The sequence below is a fragment of the Ambystoma mexicanum genome, chromosome 11 (assembly GCF_040938575.1).
Source record: "Ambystoma mexicanum isolate Mex_15411 chromosome 11, UKY_AmexF1_1, whole genome shotgun sequence".
In the NCBI taxonomy this organism is placed as follows: domain Eukaryota; kingdom Metazoa; phylum Chordata; class Amphibia; order Caudata; family Ambystomatidae; genus Ambystoma; species Ambystoma mexicanum.
Window position 1 is genome coordinate 165,574,729 of NC_090934.1, and position 21,403 is coordinate 165,596,131.

The following is a 21,403-nucleotide window of genomic DNA, read 5'->3' on the forward strand; positions in this document are numbered from 1 at the left end:
TGGGGGTGAGGGACAAGGGGCATAGTGTTTGGTTGGGGGTGAGGGACAGGGGGCATAGTGTTTGCTTGGTGGGTGAGGGACAGGGGGCATAGTGTTTGCTTGGGGGGTGAGGGACAGGAGGCATAGTGTTTGGTTGGGGGTGAGGGACAGGGGGCATAGTGTTTGCTTGGTGGGTGAGGGACAGGGGGCATAGTGTTTGCTTGGTGGGTGAGGGACAGGAGGCATAGTGTTTGGTTGGGGGTGAGGACAGGGGGCATAGTGTTTGCTTGGGGGTGAGGGACAGGGGGCATAGTGTTTGCTTGGGGGTGAGGGACAGGGGGCATAGTGTTTGCTTGGGGGGGGGTGAGGGGGACAGGGGGCATAGAATCGAAATAAATTATAACAATGGAAAATGTGTAGTACAAAATGTAAGTTTGAAATGCAATAAAAATAGTTACCCCTCAAAAACATATTCTTTTTCCATGTGTTTAATACAAATTGGGGGTTGAAAAAGCCTCCTGACATGTCCCGCCTACCGCCCGCCCACTTTTACTTTTCGGCCCACTATAGCCCTCATGTAAGGTACTTTCGGCCCTCTGTCAAAATCAGTTGTGCACCCCTGAGCTAGAAGGAGGACATAGGGCAAGTAACTGGCGAACAGGCTTGTGGGAAATTATGGCGTGTTGTGGCTTTAGCACTTTCAAAGTTCCACCATTACTGGTGGGATATTTTCATCTATTTATTTTATTTAATGCAGTGAAGGCACACTGAGCTCGTATAGGACAGAGACAGAAAAGCAGTGATACACCGATAGAAAGTGTATAGTAATAACTTTAAAATTCACGATTCAAAGGTAACCCCCCAACCCCAAAAAACGAAAACCAAAACAACGACGCCGAAAATAACGAGTTTTTGAAGTCGAATTTATGCGGGAATTTGGTATATAAATAAATAAATACGGGGTGGGATAAGGCCAGAGTATATATTAAGATAGGGGGATGTGCGGGGTAGGGGTTCCCCCCAACATGTAGAGACAAAAAACATCTTTATTTTCGGCCTCGTTAATTTAATTTCACTATTTTAATATAGAACCGTTTCAAATGCAGAGTGGAATTTCTCTGAGTCTTCCTAAGTGTAACCATGGAGACCCAGGTGGACATCCCTCCTCGCCATGTCAAGACAAGGGAGCTGCACCTGGCTAATTACTCTCCATTGCCCTTTTGCATATGTATGCAACAAAGGTGCTAAAAAAAATGATGGACTGGAAAGCGGCTATCCAGAAGATCCTCCGGTGGTTCAGAATCATTGGCTCAAGCCTTCCCATTCATCGCCTGCTTGTTTGGCTTAATCTAATAATCCAAACGTCAACCAGCCCCATCAGACAACCCTGGCATGCTCCCGCTTTCCACAAAGAAATGGTAAACGCACACCCTGTTCCGGTATCAAACTAAAAGTTGACTCTGGAAAAGTATCATCTTTAGGCTGACTCAGGTGTCGGCGTGGCTGGGGTTTGTGGGGGGACGGGGGGGGGCTAGCGGGGTGAGGGGGGTGCCCTTTTTGGAGACTGCCAGGGCCCGGCCCACTTAAAGCCTTGTGTGCAAGGCAGCCTGCAAACAAAATGTAAAACCCCAAATGGAAGCCAACCCATGGCCTCAAGATACATGGTTTTAATGTCTGCCCTGCCTCCCTGCCCAGGCCAATAGTGCTTGCACGGTTCTTAAAATGATACATTTGCAGCAGGAATAGGATATGGGGTTGTCCTTTCTAAATTGCAAAGACGAAGAGATTTAGGATGGATGGTGGTGATGTTTGTAGCAAACATGATATTCCACGAGGCCCCATTTTGCCAGAATGAATCAATTGTGTTTATTAATGGTTATGCAAATAGTCCTCAATACCAGTGGGAATGTGTGTCCTTCGTTTTATCTTGGGGTGTATCCAGATTGGACGGTCCAACATCCTTTTAGCCGAACTTAAGCGTTGGGGTTGTGACCAGTCATTCTTGGGCGTGTTTCAGGAATTATGGCTCGATGCAAACAGCACTTAAGGCCGGTCTCTCCTTCTATCCCACAAAAGTGGGATCTCAGATGGCCCCGCTCCAAAATCACATCAACATTTAAAAATGCTACTTGTTTCTGGCTACAGCTCAAGATGAACTCCACTCGGGCTTTTAAATTGCTCGGCTGTTCTGAAACCTAGCATCTGATCAAGTTATTCCCTAATTAGGATATCTGTTCTCTATGAACTTAAGCCAAGCACATTTGCCAAAAACTGTTTTGCTCCCGAAAATTTAGATTTTCCAAATATTTCCCTGACTATTATTTGTGTAACTGCATCATGGAGCATGCAGTAGGACACGCACGTTATTAGCCTAAAGTAGTTTTGTACTGAATAATATCTGTGATTAACATCAGAAATTCACAGCATACCCCAAAGTGATGCTCTTGGTTCAAAGCGCTGCGAATCATGACTTCCAAACTGCTGCAGTTGAGGAATGTGGGGGAGGCGAATACGTTTTTCATTCACATGGGCCATAACATCTTTTGTTATGTAGCTAGCATGTTCGGTCACTGTTGACTTGTATGCTGGAAGCCCTCCTAGTTTTCTTTTTTCCACAGAATGTTTTTGTTGCTGCTGCTTTGTTGTGCTCTCTGTGCTGCTAGATTGTGGGGTGCACTGCATTTGCTTCTTGTATCAGAAAGGCACCCGTCTGTGGGCTGGTGGTTGAGAGGGCATGTGACGCATGGCATGACCTCATCTGTTCTGCCCAATGTGACGAAGACTCCTGCCTGGTTCTGGGTGCTACATGAGCGGTGAATCAAGGGGCCGGGAGCCTGAGCCAGTGGATGGTGGGCTTAGGGGCGATATGGGTCACCCTCCCTTTGCCCCGTCACATGGCAGGGGACAATAGGTGGGCTCTTACCAGGATTATACCAAGTCCAATGATCATAAACACTTTGACCTTCCACGACGCAGAGAGCCTGTGCCCCCTCCCTCTATGCAGTCCCAAAGTCCTTGAATTGAAAAACCCATGTTCCCTTTTAAGTGGGCCATTCTCCTTTAGTCGCCATTATAAGAGTGCATTTAGAGACTGTTACAAGTCAGACCACAACATCAGGAAAGTCATTTCAAAGAGTTGAAACTGGAATCCAGCTGATACAATGTTGCAAGTTTGCAGCTTTTTGTCCACGGATTGTATCACATGAAAAATGAAGTGGCACAAAAATGTTCTCCCAGCATTTTCTTTGCATGCAGAGGAATAGTCTTACAACTTCACTGCATGCATGCTTTACCTAGATGCTGAAAAAAAGAGGGGGCCTAAGCACAGCACAGGCAGCACCAGCGAGGGGGTTGGAATGAGTGAATGCCAAGATGGCGGACAGGTTAGTTAAAGGGTTAGTCCAGCCACCCCCACCCTGTGTCCAATGCAACCCCACGTGCGCTCGAAAATAACAACCAATCCCTGCTCAGTCCCAATCGCAGGCCAAGGGTGCAGTTACTCTCAGGATCCCACTGAAGGGGAGGGACGAGAGCAGTATAAAACCCAGATACCCCAGTCCGTTCTTGTGGGTTTTTCGAGGATGGGGTTATGGCAGGCATTTAGTGAGTAACAGTGGAGTAACTTTGCTGAAAATGTTGTGGGGGACATGACATCTGAAGAAAAGGTGCACCAGCCAAATGAATGGGGACAAAATAGTGCGCCATGAAAGTTGGGGTGGGGGGGGACAAACACCCCTGCCCCCCCTAAAATTACGCCCATGGCGAGTAATATTTAGTTGAACTGGAGGAGAAAGGGGAGAAGGAACAGAAGGGGGTGATAACATCTAGGGAGGTGGTTGTCTGGAAGAGATGGTAACATCCAGAGGTAATGGTAGTGGGGAGGAGTTTGTAACATCAGAGTTGGTCATCAGGCAAAGGAGGTGGTAACATCAGGAGGAAGTGGAAATCAAGACGAAGAGATGACATCAGAATACGTTGAGGAGTCCTCAGGAGGCAGGGGAAATAACACCGAGAGGGAAGGAAGAGGTGAAGCACTATTCTCTATCCAGACAAAGCAGGAAGGAACAAGGAGGCCTGGTTAGCCTAAGGTAGGTCAAAGAGATGGGTGGAGAAACGAGTCTGAGGCATGGGGGTCAAAAGAGGATCATGTTGGGGGACCCAAGGGTGGAACACCCTGAGTACAGAGGGAATAGGAGAAGGGGCATTAACATTTGAGGAAGAGTAGGAGGAGGAGGAAGACGATTCATGCATTAGATAACTGAAGACCAACATTCTCACTAGTGAAGAGAATTTAACATTCTTTGTACCTCATACATTTACTTTGGCGATAATGGACTAAATTGTAATGCAAATAAAGTACCTTGCATTGTATACTGTATTTCCCAAACACTCCGCTGCAGAGTTGATGATGTACCACAACCTGGTGACAGACCTTTCCTGATTGGCATACGACTTGTGACTGCCTCATGGAGAGTCTTGGGGCGAAGGTCCCCGGAAATCCAACATCTAGTAAGGCTACAGAAGAAGAGCGTGGGAACCCCCAACACTTAACAATGGATGGTGAGGACCCATCACACCCAGTGTGATAGACGTGGTTTGTGTTCCTTATGTGTTGTTTGCACCAATGTTATTCTTTGGGTTGACTGTCAATAAACTATTAGAAGTGTACCTTCAGGGTCTAGTTTTCTGTGCATCATCTGAGGACCTCTGACACCCTTTATTCCATTCATAGTGCATGCACCCACAGAGTGAGCCCATTCGGGTAGGTCTAAGTGGGTTTTTCTTTTCAATAAAAGTTATTTGTGCAAGAGCAAGGTCTGTTAGAACCAATCCCGACAAGTCGATTACACTATTGTAAGTCGTTTAAAAGCACACAGGGAACTCCTAATTTAAGAGTCTTAGTGCCAGAGTCTTTGTTCACCACGTTTTCCCAGTTGGCCTTGCCCAAACCTGGTAAAAGTATAATCTTTCCCCAACTGGTATACTCTGTATGTCAGAAATGATTGCTTGTGGGTAAAATGTTGGAATCTGTAATGGGGCCACCATGCGCATACCAAGTTCAAATCCCTTCATGCCTCACAAGTCAATAGATGTAGTACTATTACATTGGATAATAATAACATCTGTTATTACAGTGCTTAGAAGTGTAAGCAATCCAACATAAAGCACTAAATACAAGCCTGATATTGTTATGATCTGGTCGTGAGAGTGTTTCTCTTTTGAGCCTGGGGACTACTTCATCAGTGGGGCCTTCCAATGTCACATGCTTTGTGGCAAGGGTGCCTTAAGCAGCATGGGTTGCATGTCATGCCAGCGTGTATTGTAGGTGGCTTGAGGGTGGTAATCTTGCCAGCTGCAGAAGACGGGTACATCCGCCACATGGTGGTTACCTTCTTATTTACATAGCAATGAGATAATGTGATCAACCTTCTGTATCCACTAACCCGGGGTTAGGGGCAACTGGGCTAGGGTGGAGGCTCAATGCTAAATGAGACCGAGAGAGAGACAGCCATAGGCCCCCCACAATCTTTCATAAAAACCCTTGCACCTCCGTCTAGACCAACAAACCAAGACCAAGTTTTTATACTGTACCCATCCCCACCACAGCGGTCTTAAGGATCCGGAACCTTGCCAAGAAATTGACACATTATGCCCCCTTCCGGGGCACCCAGACCATAGTCTGGTCAGGAAGATGCATGAAAAGGAGAAATAGTAGGAGGGGGTGCGGGAACAGGAGAGTAAATACTATTGAATAAGTAGTAGTGCATTTGTAATGGTAGTCACTGGATCAGCCGCCATTCAGATCTAGAAGAAGAAATAATAAGAAATCTCGGAGTACTGTCAGATCTCTCTTGGCGAGAACCTGGCTCTCAGAAGCTTTAGGACGCTGCCCTCCACGTCCTAAAAGGAGCAAGCCCAACAGATTAAGGACCAAACCATTTTTGTGGCCTGATCCACAGGCAGGAGTGCTGCTGGGCACAACCCCTCTGGAACTGGTAGCAAGGAGAAGACGGGAGCTACAGTAATACAAAACCGAAGAGTATGTATTAAAGGAAACTAACCCAGCTCACAACAATTGGTTAGTCAGTATCTCAGCCCCTCCTCTTACCCTCTGATTGAAACTCCTGGGTGTCATGGAACCTCTGAGAATGATCCTGGGTGCCTCCCCTACTCTAATCTAATGAATCGACCTAAATACGTATGAGAATGGCACAATGGTTGGGCGCCATGATGCACGAGTCTGGAGCAACGTGGCAATACGAATCTGGAAATGTGTGCAGCCGTTAGAGGAACGGATTGCATGCAATGCGACGTCCACATCACTGGTGGCTAGACGTGAGGAAATGATGCCAACCGTAGCGTCTGGAATATCTCAGATGCCACGGCAATCCATAGCGGGACAAGAACTGTCCTCCGAAGCTTTTGGTCCGTTGCAGTCATGGAGGCCCGCACCTCTGATGTTCAGTCCATGAGGAGCAGAGCCTCCTTCCACCTTCAGGTAGGCGCGGCGGGCCTGCTGATGCGGCGGTGTCCGCCATGGCACGCTAACAAGTACCAAGCATTTTCCAGTGATGCTGGTTTCTAGTACTTTAGAAGGAAGTACTGGAGTAGTTTAAGCATGGTTGCCTATGGGCATCATCCAAAAAAGTCTGCTCCTCATTTTATTTTTTTACACAGCTGGTGCACAGTCTCCTAAGCCTCACGATACAAAGACAGCAACCGTGTTCCTAAATGTAGGTCATGACCACCCTACGCCTAATGCTCCATCACAATAGTGTTCCACATACATGAATTTTCTTCACAAATCTTGATTTTATTTTTTGATTGCGTTTCAGTCGGATATATCTTTACAATTAATTTTAAATGATTTCACCACAGCCATTTCATCTCAAAATGTTTCTACAAAAGTGCTCTTCCTCGGGTGCTATCAATTCAGTGGTGCTACTCTGAGAGCAAGGGTGGCTTGTTTGGGAGGAGAAATGTGATTCATGTTACAGAGGCCACTCACAGCGGCAACGAAACACCAGTTTGAGTGGCCTAGAAAGAGGGCCTTCACACAGGCGGAACATTCTGCAATGAGAAAAAACTCTCATTGGATCTTTAAATCTTTGACAGAGGAAGGATCCTGCAGGGACAGGGATAGTGCTGCAGTGAGAAACTGGGGCACCAGGGTGTTTCGGCAAGGCAAGCAGGTGCTGCGAATGACATGGAAGTTGCCGGACGAATCCCACAAGCCTGCAAAGTGGAGAAAAGACACCACGCCACTTCCTGTTTACTGCAGAGGAACCGAAGAATGCCATGAGAAGCCGACCCCGCACTGGAGGACCTGGACACCGGGCGCTTTAGCAACAATGGCAAAGAAGGATAAAGGAAACCAGAACAAATGAGAGGGAATATGAGACCCAATATTTTCAGAAAAAGACTTATAGAATGAATGTGAGAAATATACCAGCTTGCAAATGTGTAAAGTCCTGGCAGGCGAGTATACCATGCACAGTCAAGTAAAGCCCTGGCCGGAGAGTATACCAGGCACAGTTGAGTTTATAAGTGTGTTAAGCAAGTCAAGTTAATTTTGTACGTATATTAACTGAAGAACATTAAAAAGCCCTGCCAAGAGAGTGTGCCAGGCAGAATCAAGTTGTGAAGAGTGTAAAGCGACTTACATGAGGAAGTGCTGGTAAAAGAAGACACCAGTCAAAGCCAAGACTGTGAGAAAATGTTGCATTAAAAAGGAGTAGAATCCTGGCAAGGGAGTACACCAGGTATACTATGACACTGACCAAGTTGTTCAATATACCAGCTGTTTTTTGTTAATCAGAGAGTTACAAGGAAGACTAATACCCTTAGGAGTCTAAAGTATTGTAAAGAGAAAACCTGGGGAAGGGATCAATCCCCTGAAACTGTGAACTTTAACCATTGGGAACCTTTGTGTTGGAGTTACATTTTTCCTTTTTGAACATTCGTGCACTTTCAACCTTCGAGTTTCTTTTAGAATGTGAGATCCAGAATAGTAATTCGGACACAGGACATTTTTGCTTTGGACATCTTCACAACAAACAGACCCTTAGTTTTGGTTGAGGTATGGAAACACCTCCTAGAATATGGACAGCAAGGCATTTTCCAACCCCATTTTATTTTGAAATAAAAAGGTTTATAGTCAAAACTATAAGCTCTCTGTGTCCACGTCTCATTCCTGGCTCCTCACACTCCCCTTTGTAAAGTGGGGACAAATTCCCTAGATTAGTCACAATCCCCTTACAGAACTATATCTGAAATGTTTGTTTTCTCTAGCATTGACTTTTAGAAAAGAAGATATATTTACAAACATCAACAGCTAATGCTGTATTTTGATTATGGGCTGACCAGAAGCTTCTGGGTAGATTCGAACTGGTATGCTGCTGCTATCCCAAGGGTACAGTCCCCTCCCATTCCACTTTTCTAAATATAAAGCATATTTTATGGGAGAGCTTCAGAACTAGAGCTGTGTTTGGAGGACCAACATTCTTCTTTTCCTTGGCAGCAGCATGGATACAGTCTGACTTGAAGTAACCTCAGACTTTGGCACATGGACTGAATAGAAAACACCTGACTAAAATGGCTAGAGATGCAAAGACCTCTGAATGTGTGCAACTAATGAAGAGATTTAATTGACCGTGAGCACAAACATCACCTGACTGCTATAAAAAGATATTTATTTTTTCAACTTCTTTTCCATTAAAACTAGCATGTTATTTGCTGAGTGTTGCATTTTGTATTTAGTATTTGAAATATCAGAAATCTAGCTCCAACGGTGTGGAGCACTTTGCATAGAAACTTTTTGTTTGTAGCGGGAGCATATCAAACATCAGGCGAAGTACATAGAACAATGTGGTTTAGCACAGGGGCTAGGTGTGCCAAGAGTACTAAATCGAGAGCCTTGGCTTGAGGGTAGGGGGGCGGGTGTGTGTGTTTGTGTGTGTGTGTTTCCGTTATGGTTACTGCATATAAAAAATAAAAAGCTACTAAATATCACACTACTTACTGCACACTGTGCATAAAACCAAGCTAGCATTGCTTTTGACTGGGCTGTTATGCCTGTGGTATTGTTGGTGTTTTTACTTTGTTTGCTGATGTTATTTTGGGACTTTTCTGGCTTGCTTTTGGTTGTTACTTATTCTTTTTGTGAAAAATTGTCACATTGTGCTTATAAGAGTAGAGTATTTTTCTAATGTTTGTATATGTTTGATTTGCATTTATGGAAGATGGATGTTTTTAATGGTGTATTCTCTTTACAGTTCAGCGTATTGACTGTATTCTTGTATGTGTGCAGTGTGTCAGCATTTGGTTTGTGCTTATTACGCTAGTTTGTAAAGTGTGTCTGATCTGCATGTTTTTCTTAAGGATAGAATTGCATATTTTCAGTTTACAATACATTTGTTTAATTTGTTGTAGCATGATCTCTTTTCCTGTTGAATTTTATGTTTCGATTCCCAATGAAATAGTGTTTACTCAGTATAGTTGTATACGTCCTAAGTATTAGTATCCCATATCCCCCAATATAATGCAAGACTGGATTCAAGTTTTCAATTCACTTTTCCCTGCATTCTTTACAAGAGTACATTTTTGTTCACTGCAAGTGCCTTGTTTCTTTTCGTGGTCAATGTCGGTAATCATGTTTGTCATCTGTCAATGTATCGCCTGTGTGTATAATTTCTGCTTAGATTCCTGTGCACATGTCATTTGCATATGCAGAATATGTATGCATAGTATGACATCTTCCTGCATGATTAGGTGAATGGCATGCATTTTGTTGACTTGAAACATGATTTTCCATTTCGTTTTTTTATTGAGATGACTCTTTTGTTAGTTACAAGTGAATTCATTTGTTAGTGGTTATATAGGTTACATAATTTAAAGTAAATATTTCAAAAAAGGTAGCAGGCACTCCTCTCCAGAAAGAACATGGCATGATAACCTGTTCTGTGGTTCTTTCCCACTTTGAAATGAGAGTTTGCAGCACACGCTTTGTGCTCACTGTACCTTTAACAGATGGGAAATACTATTTGCATATCAGTCTTCGTCCCACCCACATAGGCAGTCCAGCAGCGAAATGCTATGGCAATTCCCCTCTGAACAAGAGTACCAACAGCAACCCCATACACGTGTTTCAGCCTTGTTGGGCCTCATCAGTGAGGTGGAGCTGTGCCTCTCTGAACACTGTGAGCAGGGAGTCAACGTCTGGGTTCCCCAAGGTAACTCAGGGTGAACAACCCCAAGTTCCTTGCCAATATTTCCAAAAACTTAGCAGGCGCTCCTCTCAAAGAACATGGAGAGGAGCACCTGCTACCTTTTTTGAAATGATTTTGAAGTAAATATAAGTATCGTAATGTTCCCAACCATATTTAGCCCTTAAACTTGAGTGGTTATTTAAAACAGTTTTTGATAATTTCTTTAAATGCATATTGGATCAATATTGTTATATTTTTAAACAGTGTTAGTTGTGAAACCACTAACCTCTGTAAAGGTTGGCAAAGCCTTTCTTTGGTTAAAAGCTTTTAGATTGTGTTGGCCGCAACACAAGTTCCACAGGTCAGTTCTGTTCGAGGTTTGCAAAGAAAGAGAATGTTGTTCATGTTGTTAGCTGTACGGAATGTCCTGAATGTTTTTAACCAATCAGAGTGGGTTGTATGTTGTGTGTGTGATTTGATGACTGAATTGATATTTCTATAGTTATGTGAAGAATGTCCTTGTGGTGAATTGACTGCATGCATGGCATGGGTGTTCTCTATTTTATTTGGTTGTTTTGATTGTTGACACATGCATTTTCCTTCCACAAGTGTGTTTGTTTCAGCTTCCTTCGATTAAGTCTGGATGTTTAGGTATTGGCATGTGATAAAAGCATGTTATTTTAACCATTGCCCATTTAATGTATCTGTTAGCAGTGTATGTTTTTGAGTAAGAGTGTGTGCCATTTGCGGGTTGTGGATATATTCATGGTGTGTTTACATTAATTCTGTGTTACTCTGTTTTGTCACAGTTCTTTGTTCCGGAATCTGCATGTTTCGAAGAATGAGCATGGTATGAATTCATGTTGTGACCACTTTGATTCACTCAGGGTGCATTTTTGTTAGTCGCTTAGGAATTTCTTTCTGTGGTTGTCATGTTCTCAATGCATGTTGGTCTTCTGAATTTCATTTATGATTTGTGCATTTGCCGGTGGCTATACTTTTTTGTGTATATTTGTTGATGGCTTATGATTTTTGATTGTCTGCATGGTTGTATTGTTGCAAATGCACGTTGTTAGATTTATATAGTTAATTATTCATTTGTGATGTGTGTTTGTATTTCTTATATTTTTGCTTCCATAGTTTCTTACAGTTGCATTGCACCATTGGCTAAGAGTGTCTGACCTTAGCAAGTTGCATATTTACGAAGGTTGGGGTACAATTTTTGTTTGTTAAAAAGTTAATATCTCAAGGTTTGAAGACTCAATTTTTGAATTTGTGCCGCATGCAAAGATAAGCACAATGTCCATGTCAAAAATCGAAGCAGATTATTTTGGGATATGCATCCCAAAAGCATGTTTTTGTGAATGTATGGAAAACCCAATGCATAAAACACCTGTTCTAGAGCGTTGGTTTTGGTCATTAGTCCATTTCCTACCAAATGGTCAACTTTTATAGGTGAGATGAAAAGTTACAGCAAGACCCGTTTTCTTTTCCTATACAAATTGACATGCAACCTTAACTCTAGTGCCGCAATTTCGACTGTATAACGTATATACATTTACATTTCAGTTTAAAAAAGCATTAAGGTTGCAACCTTTAAAAAAGTAGTCTACAAACATTGGGAATGCGAAGGTCCTCTTTATGAACAACACTTCAAAACAAAAAGAAGTTATTTCAGAAACATATATACTCTCTTACATTTAAAATTAAACCATGCCTAACGTTACAAGACTGCTTCCCAAGACCGAATTTAAATATACTACAGATGTACCTACTTAATATTTAAAGTGAGTGTAACACAGAGTTAATGATTATATAGAGTAATATATTTAATGTGTTCAATCACTGACATGTCATCTGGCCATCCTGGTTGTTAACCTCTTGGATGTCACTGTAAATAAATCACTGTGTAGTGTGTAGGCATGTGTTTCCTCTTTGTCAGTGGACATGCATCATAAGAAACGTGTTGAAGAATACCAATGTTGTATTAGTTTTGGGTGGTTGTACGGTGCATTTTATTTCTCAAAAATGGCTGGAATCAGCCAGCTGAGAGGGGTGGCAGGGTAGACAAACTACACAACATCACTTTGAGAGTTGTTTCCCAATGCATACTCCAAGCTAATATCGAAGCATAATATTTGTTTTAACATCAGCAACAACATTTACTTGCACAGCTTTTGCCCCAGTCCAACTAATGTGGCCATCTGCTTCAGTGACAATATTTGTACTGTTCTACCAGCATTCAAATTATTGGAACAGTGACAGGCCGGTAGAACATCTGCCTATTACGGTTGTGAGGGGTCAGAAATGTGAGGCGGACAACTTTGTGAAGATTTTTCAAAAGATGCCATTTTATTAACTCAAAAGGTTGGATACATGTCTCACTATCCCTACCCTGAAAAGGATTTCCTGCCTAAAATAAAATAAAGGAAACACTCTAACAAAATGTTTCGTCCATCACACTTGTACATATAACAACTGAAAAATGTTATTTATCGCAGTTCAAAAACCAAAGAATATAACAGTTAAGTTTGCATCATAATAACTGTCTCTCCTTATACTCTGGGTGAATTCCACTTCCCCCAGATTCATGCAGGCTTCTGTTGAACAGTTCCAAAAGAATAAGGAAATCCTGCCTTCTAACACAGCTCCAATATAGTTCTTTTGATTCCAACTTGACAACAAAGGTTCCAGTACTTCAGAATTGTTCAACAAGGTTTTTCCTCTTTCCACTTGTGACACAAATAACTCAAAACAATCGTCTTCTCATGAACCAAGAACGCATCCTTAGTTCATTAGGATCAACAGAAATTCTTTTTGTCAGGATACGTCTGCAACAAAACACTTGCTTTGATAATGTTAGATAATTCTGCAGCAGTTTACACAACATTTGCTTCAGCAATATATGTTTGTCAGAAGGATTCTGTACTACTTCACAAAGACATCCCAGTGGTTCTAACTATTCTTCTTTATGACTTTTCACCACCACACCACAGTACTTTATGAACTTCTACCTGGTCCACTGACCTGCTAGGCATACTACTGCAAAGTTCTCCATTCTGGTGGACTCTCCGGCCAGAACAGACTAAACAGACTAATGTGCTACAAAGTCCTCTGACCTGGTGTACTCTCCTGCCAGGCCAGAATAAACTACTATCTATGAGTACTTCTGTGGTAAAGGTTAGCATCCAACAAATTAGTAATGTCTCTTGTTTCACAACATCATGTTTAAGAATTTCTTCAGGGAAAACAAGAACCACACTGGTGCTATTTGGTACACATTTGTGATTGCCACGCACTATGCAGGTTATGCTCAACTCTTTCTGAATACCTTTTACCAGAAGGGGAGCCTTCCTACCACTCTTGGCTCCCCACTTCCACTCCACAACTTCAAATTCAAGTATTGCTTCTGGGAAACAAGAAACACACTGGTGCTCTTTGGTACACAAATGTGATAGCCTCACACAACGCAGGTTAAACTCCACTCCTGATTGCCTTCTATCTATTGTTTCCCCACTTCCACATTAACCAAATGCTGACAATGGTTCTATCTCACTCTGACAGTTCTTTGGCAATGTGATTATAAGCCAGTTCCTCTTATGGGCTAATTCAAATAGGGGCAATAGATTTTACAAACATTTAGATTCTCATTTACCCCCTCTTGGCTTTCACAATAGTTGTTCTTTTTAACTTGCCTTGTTTTAGTTCTTTTTGGCTGTGGGAATAGTTGTTTGTATTGGTTTCTCAAATGATTGCCCCCTCTTGTTGCTGGCCTTCAATCTGACCCACTTGCATATAATCACACCATTTTGGTCTGGCGATTAAGTTCTTATTGTTCCACTTGCTTCTTTTTAAGTCTGCTTGGTTTGTAAAATAGTGATTTGTCTGCTTTGTCAGTTATGTATTTAAAAAACGTTTCTTTTTTAATTTCACTCTGCTTGTATTATTTCTAACGTTAAGGCACCCAGACTTGGCAAGTGACTGATTACGGCGAGCTCTGGTGTCACAATCACTAAGATCCTGTGCTTCTGCTGCTTCTCGTGGTCCGGCAACCTGCTTCCTATGGTTTCTTGCAGTCAGTGCCATTTGAACAAGGAGCTCTCTCTGCTCCAGAGACTCTCCGGTGCTCGCCTGCCACCAGAGACAGCTTTACTTCTGGGAAAGCTTTTAAAGTCTATGCTTTCCGCTGCACAACCTCTGCAATTCCGGTCTCCAGGGGGAAAGCTGGCAACTCCAATGCTTCCCACTGCACAACCTCTGCAATTAATGCTTCTATAGAAAAGACCCTCTCAGGACCGTCAACTGCTTGACATTCGATAGTGGGGACGGCATCGCCTTTCTCCTCCAGATTCTATTTCTGCTGCAACATGGAGAGTTCACAACTACTCCACCTCCTACTGCTACTATTCTCCTTCTCCTTCTTTATGGCCTGCACCTGAGGGGTCCTTTTAAGCTTCTCAGTCTCCCTCAGGTGTGGATCATTTCCACTAATAAGCTTCATTTTGCAGTTTCGTGCCTCTGCAGCCCTCTTCTTCGTCCCAGTACTTCAGGGATTGTGGAACTTGGAGTCCACTATGTAAAAATCAGCTTTTCCCATGGGAATATTAATACCATGCTAAGTTCTTTCCTTAATTATATTCCCCAAAGGAATATCATAAGGATTACATTAAATATGTGTCTTTACAGAGAAATGAAGATCTTCATTGTATAAATTGGTATTATTTAAAGACTCATCTTTACTATTATTTCCCCTCTATGACTTTGCATGGTTTTAAAAGGGGTTTTATTTCTACCAATGAATAAGTGGTTTTGTATGTTTCCACCCACATTAAGATAATCAACTTGGGAAGTTAAAAGCTCTCTCTGACAGCATGCCATTACATATTTTGGCATCACTGATATTTCTTCCCTAGAGGAAGACAAATACTGCGTCTCACCCAATAGAGTCCTCCTGTTCCCCTGTGGCCCATTTCCTCCCCAGTGATCTTCCCGGCTAATCCCACCCCAGGGTCAGGATCAGGCCACCTGGGAGTTGACTTTAGGCTGGGGATTTGTGAGGACTCTGCACGATTCATCACACAGTGTTCGCAGAACTGAGACCAGACGCGAGTTTTATATGTTTTAAATGTTTTATTAAATGGGTGCTCGAGATTATAACGTACGGTTTCTGGATGCATGCAAATCTCAATGATGCAAGATGTCAGGATGTCAAGATGATAGCTCCATGTGCCAAGGTATAACGAACAGTGGAGGTCTAAAACAAGGGTTCAAATGAGCAGAGACCAAAGGGGCTTAAAACACGGTGCTCAATGATCCCGAAGGTCTGGGTGGGGGCGTGGAAATAGTGTTGTGACATGTAATTATATTGTAATTAAGAGTGGGCCTCATTACAGAAATACTGCATCTGCAAATAATTATGCTTTTTTGCTCCAAGGCAATCTTTGCCTACCACTAATAAGACACAGTATATATAACCTGGTGCAAAAATGAAAGAAAGAATGGGAATCTTTGCATTAGTGCCAATACTGTGCAAAATTGCTCTTGCACTGGTACAATGCTTCTGTATTTTTGTATTTATTTGGTTGATTGTTCAGACACTCCTACCTTAAGCGTCACACACAGAGCAAAACATTTACAGCGTAGGCAGTTCCTCTTCACTGTGCCGTGGCATGGTTTCAATGATTATGCCGGGTTGAGGCGAGCCTAACCATTCAGGGGCAAATCTGTTGGTATATAAAAGGGGATTCTTAGCCACAGGAGGGATAAACATTAATACAGTGTGTACTTATGCCATGGGCCAGAAATTACATGAATGCTTACTTGGATATATATAATTGATGAGCATCAGGTAGGGTGGGTCAGAGTGGAAGTGGGTATATATTGAGGGCATACAGACTGTCACATCACTGGCTAGCAGGTGAAGGTTAGGTGTTAGCTTAATAACTGCTCTGATTGGATTGCTTGGATGCCATCTGAGAGCACTGAAGTAGAGATGGGCCAGTAGGAAAAGGAAGTGGTAGGTGGCACGAGAAGATAGAAGGTGATAAAAGAGGTAGAGCAGAGTGTGAGGCGGCTGGGCAAAAATAGATTTAAAGTACACATTTGAAGAGAGTACTTTTTTGCATGGATTGCCACCCGGAGTTGTGATATTACGGCAAGGTGGATTATGATCTAGGCCGGCTGTAGAGCGCGCGAGTGGCAAAGTTGAGAGCTTTGTTGGGAGATCTGTTTGGACCATTAGTCCAGTTTGCAGAGCATCAGGGAGGAAAATTGAGTTTTGGCAGAGCTGTGGGGGTGAAGTGCAGGTGGGGGATTCCTAATATTAAGAAGATTGGTCTGGCCTGCCTTGACAGTGATAAATATATTGGGTTTAAGTTATCTCTTGAGTAGAGCCCCAAGGCTGCGAGCCTTGGGTGATGGAATGAACAAGTTGGGTGTCAGAGATGGAGGATGGGAGAGTGAGGTTGGCATTGGTGGCCATCTGAAAGATGACTTGCCGATTCCATGATGAGACACAAGCTAGCGGAGGCCTGACTCCTCCTGCTAGAATACCAGAAGCAAAGCGATCCCTAAGCCGTCTTTTTCCTTCTGGTGGTGTCAGTGTACAAAGTGACTGGTCTGGGAGCAGTCCTTGATGGCCTCAATAGCAATTTTATCAAATGTAATACACCATTGGCAGCCGTTTGTAAAATAATAACATAGCATTTGAAGTTGGTAGGTAAAGGATATTGCTTTCAACTCTCTTGCTGACTTTTTCTTTCGACATTTCAAATATTGCCGTAAAATGTTGCCACAGGCCTCTTAATTGCAACCGGCTCATTACTGACATGGCTGCCGTCCTGTTCAGCCGGTGAAATATTACCGCAGTCATTCGCCATGTCAACTTGCACATAAATTGCTCTCAGATGCAAACATTGCTGCAGGCACAAAAACGCCAGTGTAGACTGCTCAGACCTGTTTTCCCAGGATAATAACCCCCCTAGGACTTTCTAATGTATGTGCATACTTTATTTTTCAAGCAAAGGCACCGAATGTACAAATGTTTATATGAGACACCTCCAAACGAACTCGATTTTTTAAGTGACTTTTTAGCAGGTTTTTTTCTTTTCGGAAAAAAAATATTCTTATTCCATATCATTCAATGAGCAGTGCATATAATTAAATACTTGAAATGGCCATGCAGCAAAACTGTAATTCATGGTCAGTTTAGGAACAAAGTAATACATATTTTCCCCAATCCTCTAGGTTTTTTCAGCATTCCTGAAAGAAACAGTTCCTCAACCAAATTCACTTGAAAATCCACACTTTTTGCATTTACAGGTTTATGTTTTCAATCTGCTTGATTTGGACACAGGTGCAAACTTTAGCAATCCATTGTAAAAGGTCCATTCGCACACGTCGTCCCATTAAAAATGGCAGTATGTCTACCCAAGTCCACGTTTCTTTTGGAACCCTTCAGTGACCGACATATTAGGCTTCCTCAGTATGGTGGGACTCAGTACCACGTCCCTTCAGTCGAGCGCACCCTCCTTATATTGCCTTCTAAGGACGTCGTTATGATTAGCCTGGGCCCAGTTTACAACATCTGTGGGGGCAAAGATGAATTGATCGCTATACAGTAATCCTTATTCCGTATCAACCGGCCAGACATGGTTGGATAATTACTGGCCTACGGTATCGCCCCATTATAACGCAAACCATTACTGCAATGTTGAAAACCTTGCATAGAAAACAATGATTAGAAACGAAAAAATAGAGAGGGGTTGTGTTGGGGTATATATTAAAATTGAGGGATTTAGGGGGGGACGCAGGGGTCACCGCCTGCATTTAAAATAGAAAAACCTTGTTGTTTACATTCAAGGATTTTGACCGTGCAGTAAAAACGTGTTGTTTTAACGTAGATCCCTGACCTACAACTCTTGGGCCATATCCTGTTCCAGCCCAGAAGGTTAGAAATCTGAGGGTAAGGCTTGACTCACCGTTGTCAATGGACTGATCTTGGGCCAAGTCCTTTTCTGGACCAGGTCAGGCTTGACTCTTCATTGTCAATGGACTGCTCTTGAACCAAGTCCTGTTTCAGCCCAAAAGGTTAGAAGTCTGGGGCTAAGGCTTGACTCAGCATTGTCAATGAACTGCTCTTGGGCCATGTCCTATCCCTGCACAGAAGTTTAGAAATCTGGGGGTAATGCTTAACTCGTCATTGTCAATGGACTGCTCTTGGCCATGTTCTGTCCCAGTCCAGAAGGTTAGAAATCTGTGGGTAACGTTTGGCTCACCGTTGTCAATGACCTGCTCTTGGGCCATGTCCTGTCTGTAAGGGAGGCATGTTATCACAAGTATGACATTGACACAAATGGTACAATTTGTAAAACCTTTATTAAAGTTTCTGGGTTTGGAAAAACTCCAACTCTGCCCTATAACTAGGATGGGAGTACTCTCGACCATCAAATAATAACAAAAACAATCCTAGTTGAGTCTGTCAAATCAAAATGGCCTATACTAACAAAACCTAATGCCTGCCCTATCTCTTGTACAAAAAGTGTGTAAAGGAGAATATGTATGCAAAGGAAAATCAGTGTAAATGTGGCTGAGTCAGCGCTCCTCCCCACATTCGACAGCACGGAGTAAGGTGGTCCCCATAGGCAGGATGACGCGCTCAGGTTCTTAACACAAAGGCAGTTCAAAGCGTAGATCGAGGTCTGCCTGGCCTTCCAAGTTAAAGTCTCTTTCCAGCTTTCAAAACATAGTTCAACAAAATGTTCATGCCAGTCCTTCTCTGTTGGGCTCAGACCGCTAAAAGCAAATGTTCACATCGGTCCCCCTCAGTCGGGCTGAGACCTTTCAAAGCAAAAGTTCAAAAGACTTTGCACAGGATCCCTTCCCCAAGCTTAATTCACATCCTTTACCGGTTCTTTTCCCCTAAATGATTGCACTTCCAGGCTCACACCGTTTCCTAATGTCAAAGACCTTTGAATGTGTGTGGCTTTTACTACAGACCTCCGTAGGACCACTTCGACTTTCCCTTCAACTCACACTCTTGTGTTATTTGCCCCAGTGTTTCTTGGTCTGGGTAGTTCAATGTTCTAATCACCAAAAGTTCAACGTTCACATTTTATTCTTAATTTTGATCACTTTGCTTTTATCGCTACAAACATTTCACCTTTCACAGAGACTTTCGAGTGGGCTACTTCCTTTCACCAGACCACTCTGTTACTCAGTATCGCTGATTTCACAGTTATCGTTACTTCAAAGTTCATTCACAGACCTGCCTTTCTTTGCATCTCATCCACAGGCGTGCAGCCTTCAATTGTGTGATATAAGTTTGCAACTTCAATCTTTCCTTAAAACACACTGGTCTTTCAGGTCACTTCCCAACTCACCAGCTGTGTGTGATTCTTTCTTGTCATTACAGTTTTCAATTCACGAGTCAAGGTTAGCACCACAGGCTTGGACTTGCCTCCCCAACTCTGCCGTTCACCCGGGAGGGTCGCTGGCACCCTTGAAACACAATGCAGCCTTCTTGTCTGGGGTACAGCCTTCTCCAGGTGTCTTTCACAGCCTGTTGGAGGCACCAACCTTCTGTAGGGAACTCCTGCACTCCTCGACCCGTTGCTCTCGTTTCTGTCGGTCGGCTCCAGTCGGTTTGCCTTCGTCCCAGAAGTTCTGCTCTTGCTCGTGTCCCGCCTTGCTCAGAGTGTGTCTCTATGTTTTGCCTTTTATCCGTGTGAGGAGAGCTAATTGGTATCAGATAAATGCACTTAAAGTCAAGTGCCTGACCTGATTAGCGGGACATGTCCAATGTGATATGTAAGGGTTAGCCTCTTTAGTCTCAGTCGCCCTCTTCCTCTGCCCAGTGTTAGTGTAGAAAGGGGGGGGTTTGCGACATCAGAGAATCCCAAACAATACGACGTGTTTGGTGTACAGGAAAGGGGGGAATACTGTGTCTGACCATTGGTCGCCTTACCCCCACTCCCCGAAGACTCCTCACCCAGGAGATCCTCCCACACTTGTCCAGCCCCAGGGTCTGGATCCAAAGACGATGGCTGTGCCGTGGCCACCTGAGAGGGAGAGATCCCTGGGGAGAAGCAGGTGAGACACCCTATGGTATGTTAAATGTCCCAGCCCAGAAGGTTAGAAATCTAGGGTTAATGATTGACTCTTCATTATCAATGGGTAGCCAGATCAGTCAGATATCCATGTCTTGCTTTCCACAACTTCGCACCCTTAGGACATTTCTGTATTTTTCACTTTCTCTGAGAAGAATCAACTGGTAAATGCATTTGTTTCAAGTCACCTTGAATTTTATAATGTATTTTTTGTGTTTGTATTTTGTATATGTTTTGTATAGTGAAAGCATAGCTTAAGAGCTAGTTTTTACTATAGTCCGTGAGCAGGAGGGCAGTTTACAATGGGTCGGGAGTGGTGGTAGAATCGGGGCAAAGCTAACTTAGTCACGCCTAGGAATTCCCAGAAGAGCAGGGTGTTCAGTTGTTTCCTGAATTGCGCAAGCATTGAAGCGGTCCTGATAGCCCCTGGGATGGTGTTCCAGAATGCGGTCTATGTAATGCGGGCCATTTTGGATTACAGAGGACCCAATTCTGTACAGTACACATTACATAATTAACATAATTGGCAGCAGTTCACTACCTATGTATAAAGGTCTCTTTTGTGCATAGAGTTGCAATAACACTACGGTGGCAAAGGGCACAGTAGAGATAGTGTATAGCATAACAGAACATAACAAGACATAATGCTTTCAACGATCCATAAAATGAAATAAGAGGTTGGAAGCTTATGTATGAGGACTGACTATTCTCTGCCTTAGGCGGTAACACGAGATTTGGGCGCAGTATATCTCATCGAGGAATTGGTCGAATTTGTTTTGCTGCATTTTACCTCAAATAGATATGAGGGAGGAGGGTTAGGGGAATACTAAAGGTAGAGTGTGATTGGGGGATGTGCAGGGGTCTCCCCCCGCATACATTTGAAGTAAAATGTCCTTGTAGAAAAAAGAAAATTCGACCAATTCTCCCTTGAGTAAAATTTGAATAATCATACAGAATGCCTTAGGCCTAACAAAGTGCAAAGAGCAGAAATTGCAGCAAAGCCCCCGTCGCTCAAGTTTGCTAAGAGTAAGTGCTGTGCTATGCTGGTGAACGCCTTTATCTGTTCATCCTGGGATCTAAACTGTTTTCCTGATGAATTCATAGATCTGG

General features: G+C 43.1%; 1 protein-coding gene across 2 annotated transcripts in view; it reads left to right on the forward strand.

Moving 5' to 3' along the window:
- NCMAP (non-compact myelin associated protein) overlaps nucleotides 1–21,403 on the forward strand; it is a 347,688-nt gene that overhangs the window by 190,813 nt on the left and 135,472 nt on the right. The window contains exon 1 of one of the 2 annotated variants that reach the window (XM_069622708.1): nucleotides 4,395–4,539. The exons of the other annotated variant lie outside the window; for it this stretch is intronic. Within the exon in view, the coding sequence (XP_069478809.1) occupies nucleotides 4,537–4,539 (3 nt within the window). The 5' untranslated portion in view covers nucleotides 4,395–4,536. Of the gene's footprint in view, nucleotides 1–4,394; nucleotides 4,540–21,403 lie in introns of those variants that run through there. 2 annotated transcript variants of the gene reach the window in all.